At 39.7% G+C, this 21,408-nt stretch overlaps 1 protein-coding gene across 2 annotated transcripts in view; it reads left to right on the top strand.

The window, feature by feature from the left end:
- igfn1.1 (immunoglobulin like and fibronectin type III domain containing 1, tandem duplicate 1) overlaps nt 1-19,212 on the top strand; it is a 43,499-nt gene extending 24,287 nt beyond the window's left edge. For both annotated transcript variants that reach the window (XM_015958592.3, XM_070549493.1), the window contains 21 exons: nt 468-610; nt 711-810; nt 893-937; nt 1,543-1,576; nt 1,668-1,851; nt 1,943-2,056; nt 2,133-2,301; nt 4,667-4,939; nt 5,041-5,865; nt 8,381-8,505; nt 8,594-8,735; nt 10,020-10,313; nt 10,430-10,726; nt 10,828-11,007; nt 11,099-11,227; nt 11,331-11,639; nt 15,594-15,679; nt 15,862-16,054; nt 16,139-16,435; nt 18,112-18,438; nt 18,534-19,212. In XM_015958592.3, the coding sequence (XP_015814078.3) occupies nt 468-610; nt 711-810; nt 893-937; nt 1,543-1,576; nt 1,668-1,851; nt 1,943-2,056; nt 2,133-2,301; nt 4,667-4,939; nt 5,041-5,865; nt 8,381-8,505; nt 8,594-8,735; nt 10,020-10,313; nt 10,430-10,726; nt 10,828-11,007; nt 11,099-11,227; nt 11,331-11,639; nt 15,594-15,679; nt 15,862-16,054; nt 16,139-16,435; nt 18,112-18,438; nt 18,534-18,538 (4,271 nt within the window). In that variant the 3' untranslated portion in view covers nt 18,539-19,212. The remainder of the gene's footprint in view (nt 1-467; nt 611-710; nt 811-892; nt 938-1,542; nt 1,577-1,667; nt 1,852-1,942; nt 2,057-2,132; nt 2,302-4,666; nt 4,940-5,040; nt 5,866-8,380; nt 8,506-8,593; nt 8,736-10,019; nt 10,314-10,429; nt 10,727-10,827; nt 11,008-11,098; nt 11,228-11,330; nt 11,640-15,593; nt 15,680-15,861; nt 16,055-16,138; nt 16,436-18,111; nt 18,439-18,533) is intronic.
- Nucleotides 19,213-21,408: the final 2,196 nt, after the last annotated feature.

Raw genomic sequence — 21,408 nt, 5'->3', positions numbered from 1 at the left:
TGACCTGTATCTGATATAGCACCTTCTGGAGTCCAAGAACCCCTGAAGGTGCTTTACAACACAATCAGTCTTGATTGGAACCCAATGACAGTGACAGACCAGGGCTCGAACCTGTAACCTTCCAATTACAGAATGGACACTTAACCTTTCTGTCACCATCACCTCACGAGGAAGGAGAAATGACTAAATAATAATAATTGTAGCGCCACCACCCAAGCAAAAATCAAAGTAGAGATTATAAGATAATTTCACTTTTCTAACAATTAACTTTTTTGTGGGTTACGGTATCACTTTCTTACAACAAATTATTTTGTAAGTGTTTTGTATAAATGTGGAAAGTGCAATGTGATGTAGTACGATACATGGTAGATTTGGTACACTGAGTATAAAAATTTACAATCCCTAAACTTTCTCATTAAAAAGATGGGAATAAAAAAGTTCCACCAATTAGGAATTTTTCATTACAGGTAAATCAGCCGTCTTTAAATCCATCGTGGTCGGCGATCCAACACCTACTGTAACGTGGAGCAGAGCCAATGGAGAAATGTTTTTTCATCCTGATGTTTGCATCCAAAAATATGACGCGGCAACGCAGGAGCATAGGCTTGAGGTAAGCTTCATAAAACCCTAAATGATGGCAATCCAATGTAAATACTACATGTAAACACTTTTAAATTATAATATGACAATAATCCGGTTATTGCCCTTAGTTTCCAAAGGTGGCTCCAGAAGATGCTGACACCTACAAGTGTTACGCAGCAAATAAATATGGGAGAGCAGTTTGTACCGTTGTTCTGAATGTTATTGAGGGTATGATTCATATCATTCACCAAAGTATATGAAAACAACAGAGATCCAGACAACAAAACATTTTTAAATGATTTGTTCGCAGTGGGATTCTCCAAAACAAAGGAGCTCCAAAAGACACTAGGAGAAGGTGAGGGTTCTAAAATGGGGCTTTTCTTTAATTTGTTCTTAGTATTTTGTGCTGCCATGTGGGTCTCTACTGCCTCTATAAACATTCTAAACGCGGGTGAAAAAATAAATCGTTCCATCTGTCCTCTGTCAGGAAATATGTGAGGAAAACAAGCCGTTAAAAAATCTTCCATTTGTGATGTCACAAACAGAGGAATAAGAATGCGGCCAGCTTCAGGTTGCTTTCTTAATGTGACAGACCCATGAAACGGCTCATTCTGGAAGGTCTTTAAACTGTCGAGAAAAAAACTACAGAATTATTATTGTGAGAACGATTTTGTGCAAATAATGTCATAAAAATGCTGTGTATTTCCTTTACAATGTTCACTATGTTCTCTTTTTGAATATTAATAAATTAAATGCTGTGTATTGACCATAGACTATATGACGTAAGAAAAAAAGTAGTTATATGTACCATTTAGGGCAAAATAACAACCAGGACAGACAAATATCAACTGCTTGATACTTGAAATTATGAAGTGATCCTATTTATTTTGTATCTAAATATTTATATTGTTTTTAAAAATCGTATTCATTCTTTTTTGTTTGTTTTGAATGGTTCCTTAGACATGACAGACTTAAGAAAAAAGCTTAAAACACGGTGAGTGAAATGCTAAAAGCTTGAGTGTTTTTCTTTTTTAAGAAACTCATCAGACGTAGCAGAAATCATCAACCAATTGTTTACTCTGCAGTAATCCAGATGGAACACGGGAGGGAAAGCCGATGGAAGCAGGTGAAAAGGTTTGGGAAATCCTGCTTAGTGCAGAAAAGAAAGATTACGAGAAGATCTGTGCCGAGTTCGGCATCACTGACTTCCGTGGGATGCTGAAGAAACTTACTGAAATGAAAAAGGAGCGAGAGGAGGAGATTGCACAGGTTATTCATTCTGTCAACATCAGTTATTTCTACTACATCATACATTTATACAATAAAGGTTTTTTGCACATTTACTCATTTGTTTTCCTAGTTCATCACACATATCAGGAACCTAAAACCCATTGAGGTCAAAGATGATGACTGTGCAACTATTGAGTTAGACATGGACCTCATGGACCAGAGCAGTAAAATATTTCTGTACAAGGTGAGGCAGTTTTACGTAAATGACTGTATTTGATTCTGTGAAGAATGTTAACTTGTCTTGTTGATAACATTTGCAGGATGGTGTCATGGTTCCATTCACCAAAGAAGAGGGTGAAGGAATGAAGCACAGTTTAAAGCAAGTGGGCAAAAAGTACATTTTCACGATTAAAAACCTGGGGAAGGACGACGGTGGGCTGTACTCAGTGGATGTTGAGGGAGTCAATGTGTTCTCCACAGATTTTAAAGGTACGGTCCAGTTAAATCAATGTGCTGCCAGCCGTTTCCTGATCGATAAAGCCCTTCGCTGCCAGCGTTTCTCACCGTTTTTACTGTTTTTTTAAGAGTCACAGAACTAGGATGATGTCGACGCCAAAACAACTGAAACAAAGCGGAGACTCACCTCTTACATCAGGAAGAATCCGCGTGTTTCGAGCGTTATCCGTTCTTTCATAATCCGTTGTTGAATTGTGATCAGCAGAAGCTTTTGCGGTTCACGCTTCACTTTTTTTTTACAGCAGCGGACCAAAACGATCTCCTAACACATGGATTTTCTGCTTCCTGATCACGTGACGTGTGACGTATGCAGATGAAGATCGGCTTTAGAGCTGAGATGTTTGTTCTCGCAGTGCGGGGGCTCATTCTGACGCCCACACAGTAAAAACATGCAAATGACGACTTTAGTCATCATTGGCAGTGAATGAGTTAAAAGGAAAATCGAACTCCTGGCCACCAGCAGCTATGTTGCTCACATTTCAGTCAATTTTTGTACAAACTATGCTTCCACAACATGTAAAACTCAGCAGATCAGACAGGAAGTCAAACACAAAAGCAGTGTAAAACATCTGGAAACTTTCTAAATAAAAGTCACTTGCAGATTCCCAGTTGATTGACTTCAACTCATAAAAACCATACGTCTTTTCCTGTGAAGCCTCTGTAGCCGAGGTAAACAGAACAGAAAAAAATTCAGACCTTTTTGGTGATGAGCAGCAATCTCTTTCCTTTCTCGTTATCATGTGAACCGCCAAAACCGCGCATTGTTTTGCAATTCTCTCAAGATTTTGTGAAGTTGCGATGCCAGCAGTGTGGAGCGCTTTTGCTCCTGTTTTGCATCTGAAACTCTTGGGGTTAGAAGGGAGCTTGCGGGGGAAACGCCTCTATTACCTTAGACATTGCTTACGCATCCAATGGAAAGGCTAGGTAAGAGGATTATGTGGATTTAGATCTTCAAAAGTACATTTTAATTAAAGGAAATCAGTTGCACTCTTCTTCGTGAAGTTAATACAAGATAAGATAAGATAAGATAAGAACAACTTTATTTATCCCGAGGGAAATTCTTGTGTCATGTACATGCTCAAAGCAGTCGGAGAGACAAAGGAACAGGTGAAATAGAAACATGATATACAATATATACATTAAAAAATGATCTACAGTAGTACCATGTAGGATACTGCAAAACAAACAATCACATATCTCAATAATTAAATACATGACTGCATCCTTGTGAATAAGTAACTAAGCCGTCGTTGCAGGCGATTCACAAAAGTGATTAAAGTATTGTGTAAAAGAATAGGTTTGTATATAATATATATATAGGGATGCACCAAAAATTCGGCCACTGAAAATCTTCGGCCATAAATGACCCAAAAGTGCATTTTTGGTTTTCGGCCGAAACACCCAAATAACTGAAACAACACGTCCGAAACAGACCATCAGATGAACCTCATTTTTGGTTCATCTCGGTCCGCCCTCATGTGGCAACTTGCTCTTTGCTTCATAAAAATCGTACGTTCGTACCGATTTTCAAAGTAAAGTTTTTCCCTCTTTTAGTAATGCTGTTTTATTGATTGCTGGAATATTCATATAAATTATGTGACGCACTTTTTACTTTCAGTTTCATATCTACCACTTCTGCCCGGCTTTTTTCTTCTTTCACATTCCCACTACATCTGCCGCAGTTAGCTATGTTTTTATTATCCTTTCCACGTCCACCATGTCCTTAACACAGTGAAATGAGCTTTGGATTGTGTGTGAAGCGTGTTTACTCTCGTGAAGCATACAGACTTCGTTGCTACACAGCATCACTTTCCATCTCACTGGACACGTGGATATCTTTATCAGAGGGTGAATATTACTCTTCAGAATCAGAGTAACCCAATACCAGACCAAGAGTTTTGTCAACAATGAACAGACCTGTCAACATTGTAAGTTTCTGCTCTCTGCTGTATAATAATGTCCATCCTCTGTGAGCTCCGCTCCTCTTGTCTTCTCTCCTCAGTCAGGAGTCTCCCGACGGGGGGCAGTTTTCAAACTCAATAACCTCAGGAAATTTCAATAGACACACCCAGAAAGTGTTGCTCGGACTGAAGTTACACATCTCCATATCTTCTGGTGTAAAGTAATAAATTCAGGAGGGATTATATTTTCAGCTGTGGCTCTTTAAATGCAATTTTGTGACTTTGTGTGCATGACTGGGATCTGCAATTGTGTGCAATTTAATTTTAGCTTTCTAGCTTTTTTTTTTAAACTGTCCAACTAGAAATGACATTAAACTGCGTTAATATTCATTTAGTCCTCTCAGTTACTTATTTATTTGTATTTTTTTACTTTTCAGTGCAAGATGTTGACTTTGCTGTTAAAATACAAGAGGTCAAAGCAGAAGAAAGACAGGACGCCCTTTTTCAATGTGTTCTCACTACACCGATGAATGAGGTCAAATGGTATGGGAAAAGTGCACTGCTGTCAAACAGTGGGAAACATGAGATCATAGTATCTGAAGATAAGCTCATCCACAAGCTGATTGTGAAGGACTGTTTGCCTTTGGATGCTGGTATCTATGCCGCTGTGGCAGGAATCAAGTCCTGCAATGCGTGGCTTATTGTTGAAAGTGAGAAAACATTTATGTTCTAATTTTTTTTCTGATAAGTGGCTAACATAATGCTGAATATTAAATTGAAAATTATTCATAACACAATTTTGTTTTCATAGCTGACAAAAATGCTGACAAAAAAGCTAAGAAGACGGCTCGGAAAACGACCATTGCTGGCGCCGGCAATGATGAGGAACTTTTGAGAGTAGCCAAAGAACAACAAGAAAGGTATCAGAAGGAAATGGAGGAGAAAATGGAACTTGCCAAAAAAGCTCAAGCAGAGAAGGAAGCGGCAGAAGAAGCTGCTCGAGCTGAAAAAGAAGCAGCCAAAAAGGCAGCAGCTGAGGCCAAAGCTGCTGCAAAAGCTGCTGCAAAAGCTGCAGCCAGAGAGGCTGCAAAGGCAAAAAGAGCTGCTGCTGCTGGCAAAGATGGAACCATAAAAAAAACAAAGAAAACAGGAGATGTTGCTGCTGCTGGTGTAGGTGGCAAGAGTGGTGCTGCAGGGGCTGGTGCAGGAGGTGCTACAGGTGGAGCTGCAAAAGCTGGTGCAGGAGGTGCTGCAGGTGGACCTGCAGGGGCTGGTGCAGGAGGTGCTGCAGGGGCTGGTGCAGGAGGTGCTGCAGGTGGAGCTGCAGGGGCTGGTGCAGGAGGTGCTGAACACAGAGGTGGTACTGCAGCTGAAGGTAAAGGAGGACTCAAAGATGTTACACCTGGGGGTGAAGCTGAAGGTGCCGAGGGTGAAGACTGGGAAGAAGATTTTGATGAAGATGAGGATTTTTTTGATGATTCAGATGGAGAAGCAGAGGAAGAAGGGGGAGATGGGGGAGGGGGGCACAGAGAAGGAGGTATGGGAGAGGCAGGAGAAGGTGGAGGAAAGGAAGGGGATGGAGGAAAAAGCAAGAAACGAATAAGGGCTGGTCCGCTGGTCCCAGACACAATTATAGGTAAGAATTTAAGTTGTGTTGTTTTATTCTGGAACTCAACAGGGAGTCCATTTTGTTTCTCTTTCAAACAAAAACTACAAAGTTCATCCATATTTGTTTTCTGTAGAGAAGATTCCAGGTTTGTGCTCCTCAAGTCTTCACATTTTCCCATTTCTAAAAGCTTTATGAGCAGTTGTGTCTACTTCTGTGTTTCATACATAACAATGGTGCTTTCATGTTTGTAGACATGTTTCTCTTTCATGTGTATGTTACTGGACAATGTCAATGTAATTGTGTGTAATTGAAATCAGAACTGTTAGCTGTGTTTGACCAACTACTTCCACGTGGTTTCCAAACGAGAAACATTCAAAAGTTACAAAACGGGTTTCATCATTTTCCATAATTCTGTTTGGAGACTTTTTTACTTCTGTCCTTACAGGTTTCATTTTCTTTATGTTATTTGTAAGGCATACCCATCAGCAAATGAGAAACATTGGATATATGACAAGATCCCTTAAAAGTGAAAGCAAAAAAAAAAAAAAGAAAAAAAAACTGAAAGAAATTGATGCCAGGGGTGAAAGCGGCTGTGGTACAGCAGCCTGATGTGATGAATCCCCTGAAAATGGTCAGAGTGCAGATGGAGGTGAGCCAGCAGCATCTGGCAGCCATTCAGGTCATGCAAGGCACGGCCCGTTGATGGAGGAGACAGTTAGTGGTAAGACTTCAGGGCAGTGAATCGACTGCTGCATGGGAGGCATCGTCACTGCATAAAGTCATCGAATGAATGGAAAAAATTAGGGGGGATTTGAGGGTTAAAAAAGGATGTGTGTTGATTTAAACCTGGGCAGGGCTGAAATAGACGCTTATGAAATTTGATGCATTCCTGTTTTTATCTCTTCTGTATTTGACACATTTTTACTCGTCATTTGTCTTATTTGTCATTTAATATATATTCTTTGATCTACAGGTTGGTTTTCTGCAGAAAACGTACCGTTTGTGTCACATCGTGTGTGTGTGTGTTTGTCTTTCTAACGTCAGATGCATCTGTGCTTTTTTGTGCATCTATGTTAACATCATCGCTTGCTGTGACTGACTTCAGGATGAGTCGGTGCATTGAAGAAAATGATTTTCATGCAAACGAAAGGAAGAGATTCTGCTCCTGACGTCTATAGATGCACTTTTACAAAGCCGGACAGCAGAGGCTAACTTGAGCTGACCTTGTAGGACCAATATGCTCAAACAATTTTTTAATTTCACCAAGGACAGAATTCACGTCAGACAAACTAATACATTTTTCAGACGGCGAAGAAAATGCCAGTACTGATCGGAGATTTCATTTCTTAATAGGCTGTCTTTCTGTTAAGACTAAGTGAACAGAGGCAAATGAATACCACCAGAGACTTTCAGTTAAGCTTTACAAAGAGTTTTTCTCTATTAAGCTGCAAAAACGAAACTCTTTGAAGCAAGACAATTAAGAATTGCCCTAATGAGGAAGGTGTCTTCATCAAGTGCAAATAAAGGCTAAATCTTTCAAAAAATACTTATATTTATTACATGGGATTTCTACCAAAATCACACTATAAATTTAAGACTCAGTGTATATAAAACTATGAGGTAAGTTTATTTTCAGTAGCCTGAAAAGCCATCCTATGTATGTGAATACATAGTCTGGCCACGAGCCGTCAGGTGGAATCAATGGTTGTCTTTCAAACTATCTCTGCATGTTATTGGACAACGAACAACGTGGCCTGCTCACCGCTATGGATGTCAGTCAACAGGGTAGTCCACCTGTACGCCATCGAAGAAATGGTAAATGGCCTGTATTTGTATAGCACCTTCTTAGGGTTCTACAACCCCCCAAGGTGCTTCACAACACAATCAGTCATTCAACCAATCACAAACACATTCACAAGCTGTTAGTGATGAGCTACATTGTAGCCACAGCTTCCCTGCGGTGCATTGACATAGGCAAAGCTTGCCGAACATTGGTGCCACCAGTCCCTCCGACCACCACCGGTAGGCTCGAACCTGCAACCTTCAGATTACTGGACAACCTGCTCTACTTCCTGAGCTACTGCTGTCTTCAGAAGAAGACGCAACATATCCCTATCTGCTCTTGACTGCATGAAAAGCCCAAGTCTAAATAGTCCAAAGTTGATGCCAAAGCCATTTCAAATGAGCCACCACCATCTTTGTTTTTTTTTTCACTCGATCGCAAAATCTCACCTACCAAATCAATAGAGTGCCATGATTGGCAAGACACATGACTGTTGGGCCTGCTGAGGCTCCAAAGGAGTGTGGCTAGAGCGACCTGCAGACCAAAATCCTCTTACTTCTGATACAGTCTGTCTAGATTTCTAGGCTATGTATATATTTCAAGAGAGTTACCTGTGCTGTAATGAATTAATTTGTGGTAACCGTAATGCCACAGCATCAGAATTTCCAAACAATTCAACAAAACTCTTTCAGCATATCTCCCTGTGGAACATATCTGGAGCATCTCTGTTTACTAATTTGCTCATTAATAACCTCTTAGACCCAGGGGTTCACTTCCAAGCTGGCCTCTCTGACTGCAAAGCTGTTATTGGAGAAGCAGCAGAGCTGGAGTGTAAAGTTAGCAAAGAAGACTGTGCAGGGATCTGGTACAAAGATGGAGCTGAGGTGAGCTTAAAGTCTCATTATCAAATGTGTTTCCTGAATGGTACTAAACCAATTAAATCCCAAAAACCTTTTCTTGTTGATTTCCCAGATTAAATCATCTGAGAATCTGACTATTTCAAAGGACGGATGTTTCCACAGACTGAAAATTCTCAAAATCACAGAGGAAGATGCTGGGAAATATAAGTTTGAAGCAGATGGACGAAAGACAGAGGCTGAAATTGCTGTTGAGGGTAAAAGGAAAATACTAAAACTTAAAAATATATGTACAATTGGTGCTGAACACATTTAAATCATTCAGGGGTGTGCATCACAGGTAGGGTTGCCACGGTGTGAAAATTTAACCTCACGGTTATTGTGACAGAAATTATCACGGTTTTTGGTATTATCGCGGTATTTTTTTAAACGTGTTATATTTTCAAAATAAACCCTGTATATCAGGAAAATATTGACCTCGGTTTGTGTCTAAGTTTTGCCTAAAATGTGTTATTCTGTAATTATGTTGTTTATTTGTTTACATATTTCCCCTTTAGTCTTTAAAATACCAATACTTGCCCATAACTTTTTTTTCTCTGTCTGATCTCATCATTTTAAAAATATCAGATCAGATGATACTCAGTACTCAAGTAGCCTTCTAATCAGATACGTTTTTACCCTTACTTGAGTAATAATCCCTATATCAGGAAAATATCGTCCTCGGTTTGTGTCCTTCCAGTGAGCTTTGCAGATTTGGGAAAATGTCATCAGGCAGTAATCATTGTTAAATTCATAATTATTCTCGGAGAGAGACCAACTCTTATCTGCCCCTGGGAGCCCCGTAATGCATAGCGTCATTTCAACATGGGGGTGTCCGCGACACGGTTTATATGCAGGTAGCGGTGCTGCGGCTGCTTTATATAGCGACTCGTTAAATTCTCCCTCAAACTAAAACCTCGGATCACGCAATTTAGCTAAAACGCTAACGTAAACTTGCCTTGCGTTGACTGTAGAGTTGTGGGTGATGGTCACGCAGATGTGTCATGAGATTTGAAGCGTTGCTGCCTTTCACAGACACTTTTTCTGCACGTGCTGCAATCAGGATAGCTATCTTCTATTCTGTCCTTCGGCATTCTTCAAATATCCAAAAAATCCCCGTACTTCCCACTTTGTCTTCATTGAGGGATAATAAATGTCCTGAGCGCTGCTGTCTCCTCCTTTGGCCATTATTTCAGCTTTAGCTTCAAGAAAGTTTTGGTCGTAAACAACAAAGTGCGCATGTGCCGCCGGCAACTTCAGCAGATGATACGGGGGCTGGTAAGGGTCACCGCGCCTACACCGCAGCCGCGGTAATCCACCGAGATATATTTTTTTTAAAAAACAAGACGGTTATTATTAATGTCAACTTTTTTTTACCGGGGTTTACCGCTACACCGGTTACCGTGACAACCCTAAAATTTTTCAACTCCACTCTTCATTTTTTTGGCACCAATAGTGACTTGTAAAATAACCATCTTGAATGTCTTGTATTTTGATTTCAGATCCGCCTCGATTCATTGCAGAGGAGTTAGAAGCATTTAAAAATCCTGTTACCGTGAAAAAGGGACATAAGGCTACTTTCAATGTGAGTTTCATTGGGCGAGAGCCTATAAAAGTCCAGTGGTACAATGAAGGGGAAGAACTCGCAGATGAAGGCAACACCAAGATTGAGACCTCAGAAGGGAGCACACGCTTGCTTTTGCTGAAGCTTCAGCGTAAAGACAGTGGTGAAATCAAGATAAAACTCAAAAACGAGTTTGGTACTGCTGAAGCCATCAGCCAACTTAATGTGCTGGGTATGCAAAGGACAGATTTTTACAGAACTTCAAATTTTTGGTGGAAATAGGAGGTCAATCTGAACGTTAAATCAAGACATGTTAATATTTATCAAGCTGTGATGTTTTTCTGACAGATAAACCAACACCTCCAATGGGACCTTTGGAGATAGTTGAAGCCAGTTCTTCTGTAATTGACTTCAAGTGGAGACCACCAAAAGATAGTGGTGGCTGCAAGATACAACACTATATTCTTGAACGACAGCAAATTGGCCGAAACACCTGGAAGAAGGTGGGGCCTATTGGTCCGGTCGCCCAATACCGGGACAGTGACGTGGATCATGGCCGTAGATACTGCTATCGTATCAAGGTGGAGACTGAAATGGGCACTAGTGATCTGATGGAAACAGAGGACATTCAAGCTGGGACAAAAGGTAAACCCAGGTTTAAAATATTTCCACTCACCTCATCAATACAATGTCCACTTTAAATGATCAATAAACCAATTACATAATCCAACCGATTGCGTTTTCAGCATACCCTGCACCTCCATCAGCACCAAAGGTTGTCAGTGTCTTTAAAGACTGCATCAACGTCACCTGGTCTCCTCCTTCTGACACCGGTGGAACCAGTATCCTGGGATACAACCTTGAAAAACGCAAGAAGGGCAGCAACCTCTGGGGCCTAGTCAACCCACCAAATGAGATGATCAAAGGTAACTGGATTAGTCTTCTTCCACTACTTTTTATTTGCTTTCTAACCACTGATGTTATGATACACTTCTATATGTCAATCGTTTGCTGCAGGCAGTAAATGTGCTGTTAAGGATGTGGTTGAAGGCATGGAATACGAGTTCCGTGTCTCTGCAATCAACAACTCAGGAGCCGGTGAATACAGCACACCATCCGAGTTTGTGTTTGCCAGAGACCCTAAAAGTAGGTGGAGGTTTGAAAACATAATAGAACTGTCAAAATGTATAAACTGCATTAAGTATTAGTGTGATATAATAACATCTGGCACTGAATTTCATGTGTACAGAGCCTCCTGGTAAAGTGCTTGACTTGAAAGTGACAGATTCCACCTACACAACCCTGTCACTGTCTTGGACCAAACCCAAGGATATTAAGGGGGTTGAAGACGAAGCAAAAGGATATTTTGTGGAGATCAGACCTGCAGAAAATACAGACTGGGATCGATGCAACTCTAATGCAATAACCATGACAACATATACAGTAAAGGGCATGAAGTCCATGGCCATGTACTGGGTGAGAGTCATTGCTTCTAATGATGGCGGACAGGGAGAGCCTCAGGAACTAAGCAATTACATTCTTGCCATGCCCCCTCCTGGTAAGTAAATGTATGCATAAATCAAACTGGTAATTTAATTTTGTGCTTAAAGTAGCTCGAAAATTACGTTAAACACGGCCCATTATTGACATAAACTTTGTGCAGGTCTAGGAGATACCACCAATATCTAACTTTGCTTTAACTGTAAAGGATGGAACATTATGGAAAGGAAGAATTATTTTTTTAGCTTTAGCAAAGATAAAATTACAGGTGGAACTCTAACATTTAGAATGTGGTGCAAAAGTTCATTTATGTCAGTTATTCAACTTCAAAAGAGAAGCTAATATGAGATAGACTCATACAAAACCAGACATTTCAAGCCATTATGTGTGTACCCGTGATGATTATGGCTTACAGCTTATGAAAACCCCAATTCGAAAGTTCAGACAATTGTAAAAAAGTTCATCATTCTAGAAACAAGGTGCCAAACTAATTAACCCACAACACCTGCAAAGGATTCCTGAGCCTAGATGATCTCTCAGTCATGGCTGAATTACTGGAATTATTATGCCCCATTTCTGCTTCAACCTCACAAAACGTAGTTTGAGAAAAACTTAATCAGTACAAACGCAAAGTTCACTCAACCCCTTGTTTTGAAGGTAATGCAAGCTTCACACTTTCAGTATTCTCCATATGAAGATCTCAGGCGATCAGACCGGGGATAGTTTGTTTTCATTTTCAGCCTTTGAGGTAGTTCTATGCATCATGTATAAACTGTAAAAAGAATCCTGTTAAAGGAAAGCTTTCCTGGTTGATGTGCATTTTCTGAAGAGCCAATTTCAGAAGCTGCGATGGAGTTGGAGTCATTGCTGGTCTAACCTAGCCTGATAATTAGCTCATCATAGACAGTGCTTCATTTAAGTTCACTAAAGGCAAAACAGATGGCGGAACACGCATGGGGGGTAGTAATTAAAATTGTGCCCACATTCTCTAAGTTAACACACATCGCTTCAGTGGTGGACTGGTAATCAGGAGAAACGAGTGATTTCCCAGTGGCCTGGCCGTTAAACTGGCCCGCTCAGTGACTGCCGGTCATGACGTGCGTAATATCTAAATGAACAATCCGTCATGCAACTCATCAGGGCATCTGCTGTCCTGATGCTCGCACAAACGGAGCAAACTGGGCACAAAGACACCCTCTCCTTTCACTTTTTTGGGGTCTGGCAAAGCGTAGCAGACCCCCACCACCCCAGAGCGGCTACAGCACCAATGCACCTTTGGCCCCAGAGGCCAAATGGACCTAGACGGACCAGGAAAGGTGGAGCAGAAAAGGAGAGATTGAAAAAGAAGAAAACTCTGGCCACAGATGCATGTCCAGGCTGGCCTGTATGTGGTCATGTTGGGAGAACCGGTTTAAGGTGGAGTTTTTGGGCCAGTTTAATTATCGCGCAGTGTGCAATGCTGGGTACGTGGGGTGGGTTGGGGAGAGAGAAACAGCGGCTGCCAGTAACGGATCATGATGATCAGGTTCTGATGATCATCTCATCAGACTCATCCTTTAGGGACAGAGAGCAGTGCATTGGACCGGTACCAGCACATCCGCCACTTCTAAAAATAACCTTTCAGCAGGCCATTACTTTTTCTAGGGTACAGTGCATACCGGTAAATTTTCCAGGTATTCATTAGTCGAAATCTCAGAGATTTTTTAAAATATATCTGTGTGTCCTCAAACATCAGTGATCCACAGTCTGGCACGAGCTCCGTGAAGGGCCGCATTTTGCGCAAAAGGCTGTCCATTTAATCTGTGCCTACTACGTTGTAAACCTAAATGACACTATTGATGCAGTCATTTAGCAATGAAGAGACCCCCGACAAACTACTCAATTTTCTGTTCCTCACTTCTGATTACCTTCAAGGGTGTCCGTTTGTTGCAACCACCAGGTACAAAAAGGAACTTGTTTTTTATGTGACTATTTTTCTGTGCTCTCTCTATTATCTTCCTGCATCTCCTCTCAATCCTAAAGAAAAACTGCTACCTGCCTTCATATTTTTTCACCTTATGAATTACTTTTGAACTGCAGTTCAAAAAGATCTACCGACCGCAAAAATAGCGGAGTGCGAGCTGACCGCACCGGTGAGGTGAATTCAACGGAGGATGAAACAGGTGATGCGCTCTGCAACGCAGCAACAAAATGCATCAGGAAAAGCCAGAAAGCATGAAAGGATATGAGCCGACATAAACAAACGCGTGTTAAATTTGATTTTGGAGACACTTTGAGAATGTTTCTGTGGCCGTGCTCAGGACGCATCTGTCTGGAGCGCGTCAACGATCAGAGCTCTGCGCCTCTCATCTCTAAATAATCCCCAGAGTCCACATAGATAATGTAATATAAGTAGAACCAGGATCGTTTCGGGCTCCCCCTGGGTGTGTTGAGGGCTTCCAGGAGCTCCCTAGCTCACCCGTATTTCGAATCCTGCGTATAGCACAAGTTTGTCGCTTGAGTTGCCGGATCCTAGCAGACAGTTGCCAGAACGGTCCTTTCAAAATAAGATAGTTCCCGGATCTTGTTCCGGCGAGATCCAGCTCAAATTAAGCCTGATCATAGCCTGGAGATAAACAAACTGTAGCAGTTCCACCTTTTACAGAGAAAAACTGACAGAAATAAACCTTTGCACAATATTCAAATTTTTTGAGTTTCACAGTATATTCCTAAGCATTTACACTACCCGGACAAAAAAATAAATAAAAATAAGTCACCACCCAAAAAAAGTTCAAGCGGTATTATGTAGGACCACATTTAGCTTTGATTACAGCACACATTCCATTCTGCAACATCACCAGATTTGTTTCCACCCATGTTGCATTAATGTTTCACCAAGATCTTGCATTGATGATGGTAGAGTCTGACCGCTGCACAAAGCCTTCTCCAGCACATCCCAAAGACTCTTAATAGGGTTAAGGTCATAGGGTCTGGACTCTTTGGCACGGGCACAACATTGGGTTTATGTATACATCTACCAGCCAATAGAGGACACCATTGTGGTAAAAAGTCAGCTCGGCACAGCGAGGCTGGCACTGTGGAAAATGGCGGACTCACAAGTGAAGTAGCTGCTTCTGAGCCCAGAAGATGTTCTAACATTAATACTGTTGTGAAATAAACATAGTAGTAGAACTTAGTCCTTACCCTGTACGATTCATTACTGGGCATGGCGCTGAATGGTCACTTCATACATCGGCAGTGAACCTGCCATCCTGTTGGCTGGTAACCTTGTTCTATTGTTGCAACTACAACCTCTACACACTAGGTGTCACTATAATGTTTATATACCATATTCAACCTTTGACTTGTTGCAAGCTGGAAGACAATCTCCCATGCAGTAATTATCAAATAGGTGGCCCGTACCTATTTACTTAGGGTAAATTCAGTTGATGACTTTTGTTTTGGCCGGGCAATGTATGTTACTTTTCAAGAGAATGTAAACCTTGTGATAAAACATGCTATGCTAACAGTGCCACATTTGTCTGTTTAAATTAACTTCAAGTGTGCAATAAATAACAGCTATAGCCCATTTAAACTGTCTAGAGATGACAAAAATATTAAATATGACTTACAAAAAATATAGACACAATAAAAATCTTCCCTGGTAATATTTCAGTTTATATAGATGATATGTTTCAATAATTAATTGTTAGCTTAGGCTGTTGATTTCATTATTTAATATTGCTGTTTTGTTCAAAATACAGCTTAATTTGTTGAAAATGAACTTGCAGGCAGTTGTAAATATTAGATGTTTGCACTCCAAACTAAAATACAAAATGAATAAATAAATAAACACACACATACTTGTGTTTGAATGAAATTCATTTAAACACAAGTATGTGTGTTTATTTTGTATGGATAATGCATTTAGTTGTGTTGCTGTTTTCCAAGTTTTGCAAAAAACTTCTATTTTTAACTGATTTTTCTTATAGGAATTCTTTTTACTATAACTCTCACTCTGATATTTTTACAGTGAGGCCACGTTTTACTGACGCCAAGATCAAGAGCTTTATGATTGTGAGAGCAGGAAATTCTGCACGAGTCAACATTAACTTTGAGGTAATTGAGGGAGTTGTATAATTCCATGCTTATATAATTCCATGCTTATATATATATATATATATATATATATATATATATATATATATATATATATATATATATATATATATATATATATATTATTTTTTTATTTTTTGGTGCAAATTCATGAAAACGTTTGTCTTTGTATTTTTGCGTAGGCGTCACCTTGGCCAGATGTGATCTGGCTAAAAGACGGGTGCCCCGTGTCTAAAAAGGTGACCATCAGTACATCCGAGGGTACCTCTCAGCTTCTGATTACTTCAGCTGAGCGTTCAGACACAGGAATTTACACGATCATAGTCAAGAACATTGTGGGTCAAGAAATGTTCAGTATTGAAATTCGAGTCACGGGTCAGTTCTACAAACTACTGTGCTTTCTTGCTGTATTAAATACTCTACTCAGATTCAAAAGAGAAACATGTGCTTTAACTCCAGATGAGCCCAAGCCTCCAGGTCCGGTGGAACTCGATGAAAACGTGCCCGGCACCGTGACCATTTCATGGGCAGCGTCTCCTGATGAGAAGCGAGATGACAGACTTCACTACATGGTGACAAAACGTGACTCGGTCAAAAAAACCTGGCATGTTGTGGCCGATCGAATCTTCAACAATAAATTTACAGCCTGCAACATCATGCCGGGCCGGGAATACAAGTTCAGAGTTTATGCAAAGAATGACATGGGCTCCTCGAACCCTTCAGAGTCACCAAAATGGCTGATTCCTGCTAAAAAAGGTACTAAAAAAAAAGAATAAAGCTAGTGATTTTTTATGTGTTGCATCATGAAGAAATCGTCCTGACAGTGTTGAAATATAAATTATTTATTAAGGTAACACTAAACAGTTTCCAGCTTCGCCATCCAACTGCTTGAAAACAGACTTACAACTGTCGTAAACGACTATGCAGCAGCTGGCTGTAGCTAGCGCTAACAACAAGCCAACACTAACACGAGCCAAGTCTTACTAAATAATCCACAAAATAAAAAGAACCACACTGTTAAACAAAAATGTTATTGCTTACAAGTCCAGAAGCAACAAAGCCAGGTTACCATCAGTTTGTGGTTTCATAGCCTCCTTCTGTTACCTTTAATGAATGTAGGCCAATGTCTACTCTGGTTTTAGCTCTTTGCATTGCCTTCAAAGACATTACTATCTGACTTTTACAACAAAAAAGCCCTGAATTTCTTTTTATTTATTTATTTATTGTCATCTTGTGTTCTTTGACAGTCGGCAAAACGAGAAAGTTAACAGCTAACCTTTTATTAGCTACCAACACAGAAAAAAGCAAACTGCTGTAAAGCACGTAAAGAGCGCCCCCTAGGACACCTACCCACTCCACAAATCTGTTAAGTGCAGTGTCTGGCCAGTAGAGGGCTGCAGAGTGCTGTACCGTGTGAAGTTGATAAAGTTTCTACCAACATAATAATTCCAAAACAGTCAATGGTAAATGGCCTGTTTTTGTATAGTGCTTTCTTAAAATCTTCAAAACACAATCAGTCATCCACCCATGGACAAACACATTCACACACTGGTAATGATGAGCTACAATTTAGCCACAGCTGCCCAAAGGCGCACTGATGAAAGCGAGACTGCGGAATACTGGCGCGACTGGTCCCTCTGACCACCACCAGCAGCCAAGGCAGTTTAAATGTTTTTCCCAAGGACACAAAAGCAGCATTCTCTGGTGGGAGCCAGGATCAATCCTATAACCTTCTAACTGCTGGATAACCCGCTCTACCTCCTGAGCTACCGCCGACCTATGAGGGATTGTCTTTCTAAAGTCTCAAACATGTTGGATGGAAGGTTTCATTGAAGTAGATTTCCTTCTGAGCTGGCTGGTGGGTTGCCAGTTTTTGTTTATTCAATGTGGCCACAGGGTGATGTAGTCTTTGTTTACAATCTGTGAACCTGTGGGGTTGCAGAGTCTGTGTGGCAATTACTGTTCCATCAGCATTTGAGTTTTGAAACCGGCAGACAAAACTCTCCAAAGTTGTTTAAAAAACAAAAGCCAGCAAACAGCCCTGAAGTTATTTCTTGCACTTCCAAGAAGCTACGGCATTTTTTTTGTTTTACTCCAAAATCGGGTGAGAAAGGCTGTAGTCTGGCGTTGAGCTAAAGTGCTAACAGTGAATTAGAAGCAAATAATCGGCTCTAAACATATCTCAAGCTACATTTTCAATTACCAACAACTCAATAGTACAGTCAAATGTATTTATCAACTTACTGTTTGACTCATCTTCACTTGCCATCTCCGTAGCTTGCAACAGCAATGTAACTCACCGAACAGTAGAGTCACTCTTTGTTCAGAAACTAGTCTGCGTTACCAAACTGTGACCACAGGATGTCATTCTTACTTCATTCTTACATATTGGCCTTTTAGGTTTTTATCAATGCATTTATGTTTCCCTACAGAAAGATTTACTGTGAAAATGCCCGACTCAAAGGTCTGCGATCTACAGTGTCCTCCCAAGTTCCTCGTCCCACTAAAATTGCACACCGCCCCTCAAGGATATGAGTGCTACATGACGTGTGCTGTGAAGGGAGACCCTAAACCTCATGTGACGTGGCTCAGAAACAACATCAGCCTTAATACCAACACTAACTACTTCATCTCCAACACCTGTGGAGTCTGTTCTCTGCTTATACTGAGAGTCGGAGCCAAAGACACTGGGGAGTACAAGGTTGTTGCGGAAAGCCCACTGGGAAGGGCAGAGAGTTCAACTAAACTCTCAGTCAGAGGTATGCTCCCACCATTTGAGTTTTGCATGATGCAGATTTTACAAAAGAAATGAAAAATTTCTGAAACTAATTACTATCTGTGTTCACTTTTGCAGAATAAGTTTAACAGGAGAGCAAAACACAAGGAATCTGCACATCTTTCACAGCAAACGAAGAAAAATTATTAATGTAACTGGTGCAAATTTACATTTCAAGTTAAATATTTGTTTATGAACTGCAAAGGGTTTAGATAAAGTCACAGTTTGTGCATTGACACTTAAACAATTAAACTGATGCCAACTTGATATTGTGCTATTTCATCAAAATAAAAGCTTGATAACCAGTTTGAAGGTTTAACGGTTCACATGGAAAAATAGAAAATGTTTGCTTGTTAGTATGCCATAGTATTTTCTTAAATATGTTAGTGGGTAAACGGGATTTTTGCAAAATGTGGTGAAATTGTTACAATGCATGGGGAGAGTGATTTTGTTTGTGTAAGAAGCGTCAACCCTCCCTCCTAAACATCCAATGGACATCTTACAGTGACTCCTCAGTGGGAAAAGCATCCCCACGTGGCCAGATTGAGAAAGTTCTGGATTTTGTTTAGCATTTTTGATCAAACTGCTTTTGTTATATTTATAACTGTTCGCAGGCTCATTTTGGTTTCAAATTACCATCATCGTGTAGCAATGTTTAAGTGATCGTATTTGAAATTCAAAAAATACTCATCATTGTTTGCGTGCATTGGCAAATTTGTGTGGGTTTCAGCTGCATAAATAAATGTTTAAAACTGCATTTTGATGTCAATTTATTGAAGATGTTTTGTAAGTTGCTTTAAAAACTTGACAATTTAAAAGTTGCTACTCAAAAGTAAAAAAAAAATAATTTGTTCAGAGTTTCAGTTTGGTAAGCTTTGAGTTCCATGCTGCTAGTTTGTCTTCAAGAAGCTTAATTTATGTGCGCTCTTCTTATGTTACGGGTCTGAGCGTGTGTTTGCGGGGTCAGACATCTTTCCACGTTTAGTGCCTCGAAGGAAAAAGGGAACATTGAGAACAAAAATGTGACTGACAGGAGCAGGGTGGCGTTTCACGGTTTCAGGTTGAGATTGAAAGTAAATGCATTTCACTAATAAGGTTGAGCATCTTTTTCATGAGAAATGTTAGTTTTTGAGTTTCGTTTCCAGTTTCTGACCTTCAAGGGCTTAAAGCAAAAACTTCAGAGCATTTTAACCATATTTCTTATTGCATAAAGAGATCCACATGGATGACTAATAGAGACCAAGTGAGCAGCTCATCTCGAACCTCTGCCTTGACTGGAGGCAACCCTTTCAAGAACCTTCAGAACTTTAGTACCAGGTATCACGGCGTAAACCTATCTCCACGAACTGCAATTGAAAAGCAGCGGGTTGGGTAACTCTGAGGGTCATGAAAGTCTTTATGGCCTTTTAAAACGGGGAGTCCACGCTAAAGAACAAGACACAAACTGACTGACACACTGCAGAGCTCTGAAGATTACTAGCAAAAATAGTAAGTACTTATTAAAAAAAGCAGGATTTGTTGCATGTTTTTAGACATTTGATTTGTGTACATATTTTGCGTGGTCTCTGCACATCAATATTACTAAATAATTCAGAGTTTAACCAATTATTTTAAACTACTTAGTAAAAAATATATGAATTTATTTTTCTCATAAGTAAAGTTTTATAATTCGATTCTAATAATGAAAATTAAATTCATTAACCAACATTTTTATTATTATTATGAAATGTATTGGTCTAACAGTAAAGTGCTACAACATAAAATCCTGAATAAATAGTCACTGATATTGTTTTAATAAAGACAGTAAATCATAATAAAATTAATTAGCATACCTTCCACACTTCCCTCCTGAGGGAAACAGTCCTTTGCACAACTTTTAGCCTAACTGAAAACCATTTAATTGCACAAAAATAAGAGAGTACGTTCTGTTATTAAAGGAGCCATGAAATTTAAGTGACAAACCTGGCATTCATAAATCAGATCCCTCATAACACCCTAGGCTAAGCTATTTTCGCTCTCAGACAGATTTAGCTCTGCAGAAGCTCATCATGTGTACGCATTGTTTAAATATGCACACACTTTATTAACTGTGGGAACTCAGCTTGAATCTTTTTTATTTATATTCACTTGTAATAGTTTAAGTAGCTATTATCTATAATTAAAGACCACAAGGATCCAGTCATAGAACTATAATAAGAAAAAAAAAATTTTCCCAAAAAGAATAAAAAACTGAGAATTGAGCTGCTTAGATAACAACTTATGATGCAAGAAGGAGTTTCATTCCCATTTTTACCAGGAGATGTTCATATGAACTGAATCTATTAAAAAAATGTACCTGTAAAAATAAAATCCTAATGCAGCTGCAGCATCAGACATTTTTTGATGGTTGTAAAGCTTTTCTAATAGAATAAAACTTGACGGTAATGAATTATTTTTAATCTTTGACCTGAATGGTACAATATATATATATATATATATATATATAAATTCTTTTGACATCAAACCACAGAAATGTTTCCTCATTATGGAAGAGGATTAGGGTGACTGAAAAGAAAAAAAGGAAAGAAAAGTAATTCTTATTTTAATCTTATTTTAACATCAGAATTTTGACTTTTTCTCAGAGTCAGAGTTCTTTTTCTTTTCAGTGACCATAATCTTTTTAGTATTATTTCGGTAAAACAAAATTCTTCATATGCTTTTTTCTAATTGTGGGATAAAATAGCTTACATCAACAATAGATTACCTAAAAATGTGATACGTGATACCCAGAGCCAATTTCGAATGTCTGGCAGCCATAAATTTCCAGTGAGGTGGATGGGAATTCTTGTTGAGAATGGCAGAAAAGCCAAATCATCAGCTTGAAGACAAATAAAGCCAACAAAAATTGCTTAAAGCTTCACAGGTTTTGTTGTGATATGTTCATTTAGCCGATTGCTGTAAAATCACTGACACT

This window comes from Nothobranchius furzeri, chromosome 3 (genome assembly GCF_043380555.1).
Source record: "Nothobranchius furzeri strain GRZ-AD chromosome 3, NfurGRZ-RIMD1, whole genome shotgun sequence".
Taxonomy (NCBI): Eukaryota; Metazoa; Chordata; class Actinopteri; order Cyprinodontiformes; family Nothobranchiidae; genus Nothobranchius; species Nothobranchius furzeri.
The sequence above is the reverse complement of the archived record's forward strand: the minus strand, read 5'-3'. Positions and strand labels throughout refer to the sequence as shown.